At 38.8% G+C, this 12024-nt stretch overlaps 2 protein-coding genes across 2 annotated transcripts; one reads left to right on the forward strand and one right to left on the reverse strand.

Moving 5' to 3' along the window:
• Positions 688–6927, forward strand: LOC18789327. Its single transcript, XM_007224015.2, has 3 exons — positions 688–1019; positions 1166–1376; positions 1806–6927. The coding sequence occupies exons 1-3, from the start codon at positions 831–833 to the stop codon at positions 6665–6667; spliced, it is 5262 nt and encodes a 1753-aa protein (XP_007224077.2). The 5' UTR covers positions 688–830; the 3' UTR covers positions 6668–6927.
• LOC18790486 (probable 2-oxoglutarate-dependent dioxygenase AOP1) lies at positions 8576–10104 on the reverse strand. Its single transcript, XM_007224574.2, has 3 exons — positions 9676–10104; positions 9244–9565; positions 8576–9033 (listed from the first exon to the last, which is right to left on the reverse strand). Exons 1-3 carry the CDS (start codon positions 10095–10097, stop codon positions 8797–8799), a joined length of 981 nt encoding a protein of 326 aa, XP_007224636.2. The 5' UTR covers positions 10098–10104; the 3' UTR covers positions 8576–8796.

A 12024-nucleotide genomic window follows, 5' to 3' on the forward strand; every position in this document is an offset into this window, starting at 1 on the left:
GATTTATCTACCAAAACTTGAAATAGTTATATTTAAAGCACCAATTAAAGTTGAGCTTTAAGAGTATTTGGTTTTTGTTGATTCTTAAATGTATCAAATCTTCGGGGTTGAGTCAACTCATGTCTCTTCCATGCCCTCAACTGAAGTGGTTGAAAATACAATACTAATAGTTCACTCTAGTGAATTAATTGTTTTCTTCTGGCCATTCATTAATTTCTTCTAATAAGGAATTTAGTTTTTATGCTGACTGGTAGTAGGAGCAAAACAAAACCAAAATGCATAAATTCGTTGGAGAAGAAGAGTAACCAAACTAGTGTTTCCATGCCCAACTAGAAGAGTGCTTTTGAAAGAAGGCGTCAAAAGCTCAGTTGGGCCCTTTATCAATGAGGACACGAAGTAAAAAAGATAGTCATGTCAAACGTCTTTCATGCAGATACAGAAACATCATTGCATGATCTTCCTTCTCTTAATTTACCTGCCACCACTTTCTCCCAGGCAACCAGCCATGTAAAACCTACCCATTACTCATTATGAACTTTGCAACAACCCACATTGAGCCTTTTGGTTTGTCTAAATAAAGTTGGAGACTTTTTTCTAATTTGCGTAGTTGTCATATTAATTTCTGTGTGTGAGAACTCTCCAAAGCAAAAACCCAAGCTGCCTCATTGTTCTGCCGGAGCTCCAAAAGACCAAAAGTTCGAGATTTCTGAGCAGGTGTTTCTCTCTGTCTTCCTTCTTATGAGTGACTATTCTCACGTTTTACTATATTTTTCTCATTTTTTGTTTGTAATTGTTAGCTGGTTTGTCTGGTACGCCAGTGCAGAGCAACCATGGCGGCGAGCCATACAAATGAAAAGTTGCGTTCTGCTAAACTTCACATAGAAGAGATAAGGACTAAAAAGTTCTCTATTGGGAAGAAAGAACCAAACCCCTTAACCCTCGATCTTCATCGTGCGGTCACCAGTTTATCTGCGGAACTGTACCAGAAAGACATCCATTTCCTGATGGAGCTCATACAGGTCTTTTGCTTCTTTTTCTTTTTGTTTTGTTGAAGAAAGTTTCAATTTTTTCCTTTCTGGTCAAAACTTCAATGAACTTTATAAACAATGTTAGGCTTCTGTTTTTTTTTTTCGTGATTTTTTTCTTTGTGGGTTTTTATTTGTAGAACGCAGAAGACAATGAATACAAAAAAGGGGTAGAACCAACGCTGGAATTTGTGCTGACCAAGAAAGACATAACTGGGACTGGAGCACCAGCTACTCTGCTTGTTTTCAATAATGAGGTTGGCTTTTCCAGGAAGAATATTGATTCCATCTGCAGCATAGGCCGTTCTACAAAGAAGGGAAAGAGGCAGCAAGGTTTTATTGGAGAAAAAGGTAAACTATTAACAAGCCCTATTTCATTTTAAAACGCTTATATTACTTTTTAACTTTAAGTTGCGATTCCTTATGATGAAATATTGCAAGGAGAAAAACAGAGTATGTATTTCCTGCATTTCACATCTTGATCTAGAAAAATGAACAGGAATGAAGGAATCTCCTTATTGACTTCTGCCTCTGTGAATTAGGAAGTTTTTGAAGTCTAGATCTTCTACTAAGTTGTTGCCTTCAGATGCACACTTGCAGCATGTCTTGAATTCATAATAAATGTTCCCATTGTAATCAGAGCTAGCTAAATTCTTTTGATAAAAAAAAAGCTAACATTTTGAGTTGCATGCTTACCTTCTTATTAGTTGGAGTTAACAATAGGAGCCTTCTGAACATTGGTTATCAAGTTGAACTCATAATACCAATGTTTGCTTGCAGGAATTGGATTTAAAAGTGTGTTTCTTGTGAGTTCACAGCCTCATATATTTAGCAACAGATATCGGGTCAGATTTACGGAAGAACCAAACCAAGATTGTGGTATTGGCTATGTAGTTCCTGAATGGGTTAGTGGAAAACCTCATTTATCAAGCATATGTGATGTATATGGTGTCAACAAGATCTTGCCAACAACTACGTTTATTCTTCCCCTGAAGCCTGACAAGGTGGAGGCTGTTAGAGCACAGCTGTCAGAGCTTCACCCAGAGATTCTCCTGTTCTTATCCAAGGTAAAGCGGTTATATGTACGTGGGTGTGATCCTGAAGAAGCTGATGACGTCTCTACAATTTCTATATTTAGTGAGACTGAACATATGGATTTGAGCGACGAAAGAGCCAATTCTCGTGTTGTGCAACTTTCAGTAAAAGAGAAAAAGTGTGATACTGAGTTGTGCAAGTATTACTTGTGGAGAGAGGCATTTCCAGTAAAACCTGGGAATCAAGTTAGTCTAAGGATGGATGTGGAGAAATGGGTGATTACTCTTGCTTTCCCGTTTGGAGAAAGACTGACAAGGGGAACGTCTTCTGTTGGTATATTTGCTTTCCTTCCTACAGCAATGGTCACAAACTTCCCCTTTGTAATTCAAGCTGATTTCATCCTTGCTTCTTCACGAGAATCTATACTGTTGGACAATGTATGGAATTTGGGAATTCTTGATTGTGTCCCATCAGCTTTTGTAAATGCTTTCCAGTCTTGTGTGAGAGAACTTCAACTCTTTCCTTCAGTGGATCAGACATTTGAGTTTTTACCTGCCCAAGATTCGGCAATTCCCGTGTTCAACAACTTAAGAGAGTCCATAAAAACTAGTTTGCGATGTCTAAGGATAGTGCCTTCTGAAATATTTTCTGGTAAGAGTTGTTTATTCATAACGCCTGAACAAGCAGTTCGGGTCTTGCCAAAATTCAGGGACCTAGTCCTTCAAATGGAAAGTGAAGGGGCTATTTCAAGCAATTTATCTTCATTGAATAAGGTCTTGCATTCATCTCTGGACCTCGAAAAATACAGTGCAGTTCTGGACTTTCTGGATGTGGCAGCTGCTAGTGGTCATTGGTACACAAAATGCATCAAATCCTGCAATATTGTGTTGTTATCTGATGAGGTATATGTTGAACTACTTGGTTTTATTGTTGATAATGAGAAAAGGTTTGCAAAAGGTATTAAGACCATACCTCTTATTAAATACATCAATAGCGAAGGAAACTTGGAATTGTGTACAATTGCTGAAACCACAACAGGAATTCCAGGGACACTGAAGGTTCGATATGCTATGGAGCTGGAGCTTCACACTTGGCTGAGCAAGTGCAATATGGAGTTTGGATGTCCTGGTGTGTATTTCATTCCCAATAGCACACAGAAAGCTCTTTTAAAGAACAAACCAATTTGCAGAAGGAATTGGTCTGTCAGGAATTGGCTTGGCCAAGCAAGAGTGTCTTCTTGTTCAGCACACGATTACGCTTCATTGCTTCAGAATCATGTATCAGGTGAGGAACCAAATCTTGCAGTTACATTGTCCAATTTCCTTTATCACGCCCACAGGAAAGGCTTCCTTGATGATAATAGCATATCTGATATTTGTCGAAGGATCCCAATTATTGATGGGGCTGACCATGTTAGAATGCAAAGAACCGTTACTCTTGTCCCTGCATTAGATAGCAAATGGATGAAGTTGTTTGGACCTCAAAACCCATTTGTGGAACAAAATTACGTTGATATAGGGTATGTTTATTCTAAAAGTAGTCTGTTTCTGGGAGAATCTACGCCTGAGAAGGAGCTTCTTCATTTTATTAGCAAGCATAGTAAAGCTGTGGACTTACCGGAGTTGTGTCCTCCAGATGTGGTGCTACAGATAGCATCTCGTGAACTGTCAAGTGAGCAGGCCTTTTTGCTACTTGATTGGATCAGATTACTTCAGAATAAAGGTTCACCTTTACCTTTGATTTTCATTGAAAGCATTCGAGATGGAAAGTGGATGAAGACATATTCAGGTTATGTTTCTCCAAGAAAGGCCATTCTTCCAGATGAAACAGGGAAAGCTATTATTGATATGATGAAGGATGTTCTGAAGGATGTCCCCATTTTAGACCTGGAATTTTATATGAACCGAATCAATCTTTATCAAGATGAATTGAAATTTCTGGGTGTGGGACTTGGATCAGATGATGTGCGGAGGCTGGTTGCTAATTGGTTAAATTCCCTTGCTTCTCCTGGAATGAACAAACTGTGCACGTTTTCTTTGCTGACTTTCATTAATTTTTGTAGAGGAAGAAATATGATTGATGAGGACTGGTTGGATGTTGTGAAGGATAAGAGATGGGTGAAGACTCATCAGGGTTATAATGCTCCCAAGGGATCTATTCTTTTGCCATCTGAGATAGAAGCTGAAACCTGTTTAAAAATTACGAATCTTCCTATTGTTGATCAAGCATTCTATGGAAGCAGATTAGGTTCTTTCTTATCAGAATTAAGGCTACTTGGAGTTACATATGGTCTGGAGGAGGTGCAAAAATCAATTGCAGAGAATATGACTTTAACTTCAAATCTGCCTTCCCTGACTGGTAGTTGTGGTTTGTTGATTCTTAAATGTATCAGATGCTTGGGATCTGGAGCTGCTGGCGTGATTATAAAGATTAAATGTAAACCTTGGATAAAGACAACTTTGGGTTTTAAAACCCCTTCAGAAACTGTTCTTCCTGATCCAAGATGGGGTGCTTTGTTCAATGCTCTTCAGGTCCCTGCCATAGAGGAATCATATTATGGGGATGCAATTAGGCATTTCACTGATGAGTTGAATGCTATTGGAGTGGTGGTTGATTCTACCGGAGCAACTAAGATGATAGGTGCTCGGTTTAATTCCCTACTGTCTTCTTCTAGCTTAGCTCCTGCCACAACGATGTTGTTGTTAGGTTGCATCAGAGAGCTGATTCCAAATATGTCTTTACAGCGCTCTGAACTGAAGTGGTTGTTGTGTGAGAAATGGTTGAAAACACGTCATGGTTATAAGACACCTGGTGAATCAATTATTTCCGGCTCTAATTGGGGACCGATCTCATTTTTTGTTGATCTTCCTCTCATAGATGACGCACACTATGGTATTGGCATATATAAGTTCAAGGATGAACTCCAGATGTTGGGTGTCATCACGGATTTTGAACGAGGAGCTCCATTTGTTGCTAAAGGTCTCCACAGTCCAATTCAACCTGAACTACTTGCTTCAGATGGTATGATATCATTGTTGGAGTGCATCAAGCATTTAAGGTCCAGGTCTGATGATGAGCCTTTACTGGGTGACTTACGCCAGAACGTAGCAGAAAGCAGATGTTTGAAGACCATGAAGGGTTACAAAATTCCACAAGAATGTGTTCTCTTTGATCCAGCATGGGAAAGTATTCTTAAGAGGTCAGATGCTCCAAGCATTGATGAATCTTTTTACGGAACTAGCATTTTTTTGTACAAGAATCAGTTGAGAGATATTGGTGTGAAGGTAGACCCATTGGATGTTTGTTCTCTTCTATCTGGGCTTCTTTTGTCGCTATCAGACAGGGTTGTAATTACAAGTATTTATGGCTTCCTGAACAAGTTCCAATGGAGTCCGAAAGATCAAGATAAATGCAACTTTCAGGTGTGGATACCTGGCTCAAAGGGTACAGGTGTATGGGCTAATTCTCAGGATTGTGTACTTCATGATAGGAAAAATCTGTTTAGCTCGCGTTTGTTCTGTCTTGAGAAGTTTTACAAGAAAGGGCTCCTTCCCTTTTTTTCTTCAGCCTTTGGAGTTGCAGAAAATCCTTCCATCAACGATTACTTGCTGCTATGGAACTCATGGGCTTTGAGGGATAATGGTCAAGTAACTGTTGCAGAGTGCTGCTCCTTTTGGGAGTTTGTGGTAGACAGCTGGAATCAACAGGTAGAAGATATTCTGAAGCGGAACTTGACTAAATTACCTGCCACAATGGACACGGTTGATGAAATATATCTGGTGAGCAGAGAGGAAGTATTTATTGCTGATGACTTGCAACTGAAAAAGATTTTCTCCAGCTCTAATAAGGTTCCTCTGTTTGTGTGGATTCCCAAGAGTATAAGCGAGTGTTATATTACTCCAAGAAGATTACATGCAATTTATGAAATACTCAGAGTTAGAAAGATGTCTGAGTCAGTTGAGTGCAATGTGAGCGGCACGCTATCATTTGAGCATTGTGAAAAGGTTGATCCAAGAGAGAGATTAATTGGGAGGGGTTTAATCAAAATTATTCTGGGTTTTCTAGCTGGTCCTGAGGTAAATATGCCAGTGAAAGAGAGACACGAGGTCGCTAGATCGATAGTTGTACTGTCTGTGTACAAGAGTGACAAACCGATTCAAGTCTGCTATCAACTAAAGCCATCTGCAAGTACAACAGTTGAAGTGGAAAAATTAAAGCTGGTTCTTTGGGAGAAGAATTCTCCGCATTTGCTCATTGATGAATTAGGCTATGAGGATGGGAAAGATGATCTGGAATTTGTTGCTTCTTTTGCTGATGAACTCTCACGAGGACTGTTAGCACAGGTGAGGCCTACTGCAGCAGATGCTCTGAGCAAGATTATCCAAATGGGGTATATGTTCCATTTTAATGAGAATGAAGTGGAGTTTTTGCTGATGAAAGAAAATTTGGAGTTATTTGTGGAGGATGTTAAGTTTCTTGATTCTGCATTCCTCTCATCAAGAGAAACTACTGTAACTGCTGTGTATCGAAAGCGTGCACATAAAAAGTTAGAGCATTTAGGCCCTTCCACACCAATGCCAGCATGCAAGAAGCAGCATCGGTTATAATGGGGCATTGATCCTGTGGCCCTTTTTTCTTTGGTTCATGGCTTGAATTATCAGAACCATAAAGTGTTATTTTGAATGTATTTTGGTAGAATCCTCGTGTATATATGGGGTCTGATGTCTGGCATGTAAATCATTAGAATGTTGATCCTCTCCTTGGCTAGTTTACTTATGTTTGGCTTTTAATCCAAGGATATGGTTATGCTTGTCATGGCTAATGGATGAACTGTGAGATGCCCTTTGTATGAACTGTGAGATGCCCTTTGTATTGTTACAACTTATATGAACATATCCGGGCATGAGCCTGTATATCCTGGTTCTCACAAAGTTCTATATTTCTCAACTCTTTCTTTGTTTGTAATTTGCTAGCTGGGTTTGTTTGGAACGCTCTCTCTCTGCATGTTGAGTAAGCCGTTGCAGTGCAGAGAAACCATGGCAACCCCCACAGATCAAGCCTTACGTGCTGTGCTGCTAAACTTCACATAGAAGAGATTCAAACGCTTCACCATGCGGTCACTAGTCTCTCTGCCAAACCAGCAGGCAGCAGCATATATAGCCATCCATGCATTAATTAAAGGTAATCTAATCGGCCTATACAAATGAATATATCTCCACCAGTTACACCATGTTGACCCAGAAATGGTTTGTGGAAGTGGAACTCTCCCACCTAATCATGCATATGCAATCAAAGTTTTGCCTATGTTTTTCTCTTTTTCCAGCTATTGGGGTGGAGTGGATAGAATGAACTTCGTAAACATAGCACTAAATTCCTATTTTTTTCAAGGGTAACTCCGCCCTTGCCTACAACTCTTTCTATACAACTTTTCTTCACGTCCTAGTTACGTGACCAATTTCGCTAGAACCATACAGTATACAACAATCATAGACATAGAGCTAAACCCATGACATACAATATACATTTTAACTAATCAAACATGTAATGGTGTAAAAGGGGTTGACAACTTTGAATGTTGGTTTGCATTTGACAAAACAAAAATGAGAAAGAAATAATTGAGTATATACATTACTTTATAAGTTATGCTCAAAAACACAGAAAGTAAATAACAAATAGCCTGGAGAAGGAAGTGGGCTTGAGCTGTAGCCTGTATGGATGTGAGAATTGCAAAGATTGTCAAAAAAAATAGTACTACTTAATGTTGTTGAAACATGCAGGTCCATTCAAGATTGGAAATATATGGATCGATCCACCAGAAGCATCACACAATCTTCATATCTATTATATTATTGCTCTGTTCATGCTTTATTAGTGAAAAGCCTTAGCGTTTCTACTTTTGTTTCTTTAGAATCTTGTATTGTGTTGCAAATTTCAAATGCTATGTTTTTCAAACTCTTTGCATTTTAAATGCATTCGGCAATTAAATTATTTTCCTCGTCTCTCACAATCATTCCTCATGTGCTACCTTAATTGAAGTGGCCTAACATGGATGCGATACGTTAAAACATTGTACGTAAGGGATGAATTGTGAATATCTGATGCAAATAGTGGAATTCATAATGTGAATGGTAACTACTAATAGTAGAAGTCTGATGTGAATAGTAACGGAAAATAGTAGAATTCTGGTGATGGTTGGCCGGAATTTGGTGATCGGAATAGTGATTCTGGTTTATGAGAGGGAGAGAAGAGAGACGACAGTTTCCCCTCCAATGTGTTGGTAAAGTGATGTTATTCTCATTGCTTCACAAGAGAGTGTGCCGTTTATTAATATTTATCACATTGAAAATGGCATGCCAGTGCTTGGTTTTTTCATGTTAATGGTGCTTGATTGCACATTCTCTTCTACATGAGATGAGAGGTCTTTTTTATTTTTGCTTTCTTGTGTCGAAGATTTCGCATATAAATAGTAGTCTCCCAAAGTAAGTAAGAGGGCAAGGTTGCGTTCTAGCTTTCTATAACATTTCCTTTATTTCCAATACTCTCCATCTTTTAACATTAGCATATAAGTTTATAACAGAGTAGGGATTGAGAGAACCGATAATTGGAGTGGGGTTTTTCACACACACAATCAAGATGGAAGAGAAAGAAAAAAAGAAGAATTTACATGGAAGAGAAAGGAATAAAACCAAATAGACAACTAACTTGATCGGAGCGATCCGTGGACCAAGGAAAATGATCAAATGGCACAATATGCCTTTGCGGCATACTCAGTTTCACTGAGGTCTTTCTGTGCTCTAAGAAATTCTAGATGATTGAAAGGCTTATACCTTAAGGGGTGGTCCTTGTCCAGAAGCTCATCTGGTACATGTATCACCCCTTTATGCAGTGAAAACAGTCCGAACGAGTATCTCACCTCATTTTCCTTCAATGTCACTCTATGTCTACACGGTCGAACTCGATCGTTACTCCAAACCTAGGCCAATCAAAGCATGCAAATATCCTTAGCCTATTTTAGATTGCTTCTCACATGGCTAGATTTCTAATAAAAAATTTCAACATCCTTCGAATAACCGAGCATCTTGAACAAACGCTTATAAGCAGAAGTAAGCAGAAGTGCTCCAGTAAAAGAGTCTCAAACGAGCTATAAATAAAGCATGAACAAAGATATTATTTGGTGGCAAACCTGAAATACGTCTCCCGCCATGAATATCACGGATGAAGGCAGAGGATCAAAAACTACCCACTCATTAGTCTTTGTATTGATCTCCAGACCAGTGACATGATTTTGATGGAGTATGGAGGAAAAGGTCTTGTCCGTATGACTGCGTAAACCCACATCAACTCCAAGTTTCTTGGGTACTTCGTATTTTATAAGACGGAGATAGTAAAAAGTCGATCGGAAGTGATCGTCATGGTACTTTTCTACACCATAGTTTTCAAATACCATTCTTGTCACAGCTTCATCTATCTCTGCCATCACTTTTGCATACAAGTCAGCAGTCTCACTGTGCAACAAGAACAAGTGTATTAATCTTGTAAACAAACTAATAAGCTATATATATATAGTTGTAAATCGAACTTGGAAGGCAAACTTGCATGTAGAATAAAATTATACCGAAATTGGTCGTTTCCATTTGGCCAAAAAAGATGTGTGAATTCCTGAGTTTCTTGAGGGTTTGTGCCATTAATAATTCCAAAGGTATTCTGCCCAGAACAGGAAGTTACGTAGCCAGCACGTAAAGGGTTGTCAGGAGTATCGACGGGGAAATTAAACAACTCGTCAAATGCATTAAAGATGGTTTTGTGAAGTTCAGGAGGAACTTTGCTGGGTAGGATTGCCATGAAACATCCGAGCTCTTCGAGCGCCCGACAAACGTCTTTGCGTGCTGAGAGCCAAGAGCTTGTCCCCGGCTTCAGGCAGTCCGCTTTCGAGAAATCTACCACTGGAATCCTGGCCACAGTTTGGGAACTCATGTTCATCTTTTTTCTTTTGGTTCTCTCACTGGCTGTATATGAGATTTTGAGGGCTCTAAACATAAAGTAGTGCAAGATGCATGTATCAAAAATGATATTTAGTTTTGTTTTCTTCCTCAAACCTTGTCCAAAAAGGCCAGGATGAAAAATAATAATAATAATCAATTGACAGAGTTGTTGGCATTTCATCAAGCAGGTAGTGAATGGCCCATGGTGGACGTTAGTTGGTCCGCCACTGTCGATAAGTTAAAGGAATGACTCCCACTCGCTGAGTCGGACTCGCCCTTCTTGTTTTCAATTTTCACCTTAGATTTGTATGTGTGTTTCTAGAATGCTGATCTCCAATGCATTGGTAAAGTGAAATTTTATGAAGAGTTTTTAGGTTCAATGGTCCCTGAATTTTGATCCGATTCGCATTTTGGTCTCTCAATTTCTAAAATCATTCTTGTGGTCCTTCAACTTCCGTTTCGTTAGGACCAATGAGCCTGCCATCAATTTTGTCAATTTTTTCTGTAAAAAATGACCATGTATTGCGCATGTGGGGATTAGTTGAAGGATAAAAATGGAAATTACTTGGCTCATGATATATGTGGAGCAATTCCTACTTGGCTTATGAAATTACTTGGCTCACTAGCTGTATATGAGGTTTTGAGGTCTCTAGCTGTATATAAGGGTAAAGTAGTGCAAGATGCATGTACCAAAAATGATATTTAGTTTTTTTCTCTTCCTCAAACCTTGTCCAACAAGGCCAGGATGAAAAATAATAATAATAATCAAGTGATAGGGTCGTTGGCATTTCATCAAGCAGGTGGTGAATGGCCCATGGTGTCGATTAGTTAAAGCAGGAGGGCTAGCCCGGTCAAGAGGCCCCCTAGGCCTTTAATTTTGTTTTCAGTGGTCAAGGCTTTTTAGAGCAAGCGTTAAGCTCCATCAGCTTGGGCAAGGCCTAAAGTAAGACTTGCCTGGGCTACTACTTGGGCAAGATGATTTAATGATGATGTCATTGTGACATCAGTAGCCAATTTAAATACCAAACAAAAATTGAAAAACAAAAACAAAAATTTTAGAATTTTTTTATATTATAAATACCTAGCCATATGCTTCACTTTTCACACCAAATCTTCATACAAATTCATCTCCTTATATCTTATGTCAATAATGGTTGCCTTTGGGTTGCCATGGCAATGGGTGGAAAACCAACAAAAAAATTTACTATGGGGCACTATTCATGTGAATAGTAACAACCATTGCCTCCATTTGTCTTTTGTCATGGCAAAAGAGTGGAAATGCTCTAAGGAGAGAGTGATTGATGTCAATACCAAAACCACTTTTCATTGATTAATTTAATGTGATTACTATATTGTTTGAGACATTAGTTTAATGGAGCGGTCTAATATCAAAATTAAGACAATCTGGTGTGCCTCTACTAACGATCAAGCAAGATTGAAGAAACTCTGACATAGACATCCCAACTAAGATTGCAAACTCAGAATAATCAAAAAGAGATAAAGCTTGAAAAAACCAAGCCTTATACAAATAAAACTCTCACAAAAGAAGAGATGAAAACTATACAGAGAACCCAAAAAATCTACGTGACTTATTCTGAACATAAAGAAACCGCAAAAAGGATGGTGGTAGAGATTCGATGCCAAGACGTAGCCACCTGTGATTGTTAGGGGAAAATCATAACAAAACGAAGACAAATAGGGAAAACCTTTTGTCGTTGAAAATTTGGGAAGAAGAGAGGGAGGAAGAGAAGAGGGGAGAGAGGAGAAGGGAGGAAGAACAGTGGATTTCTCCCCCTTCAAAGTAAAAATGACTCTAGGAGGGTTTTTTGGGAGAGAGGGGGCTAGAGTTTGGTATCAAGTTTGGCCTGTCTCTTCTAAAGCCCATAGAATTTTTCAAATGTGATTAAAATTTGGCTTGTAGATATGGTTGCAAACAATGTAATTTCTACGTTGAATAAAAAAAAATATATATATATATCTTA

Source organism: Prunus persica, chromosome G1, assembly GCF_000346465.2.
Source record: "Prunus persica cultivar Lovell chromosome G1, Prunus_persica_NCBIv2, whole genome shotgun sequence".
NCBI lineage: Eukaryota > Viridiplantae > Streptophyta > Magnoliopsida > Rosales > Rosaceae > Prunus > Prunus persica.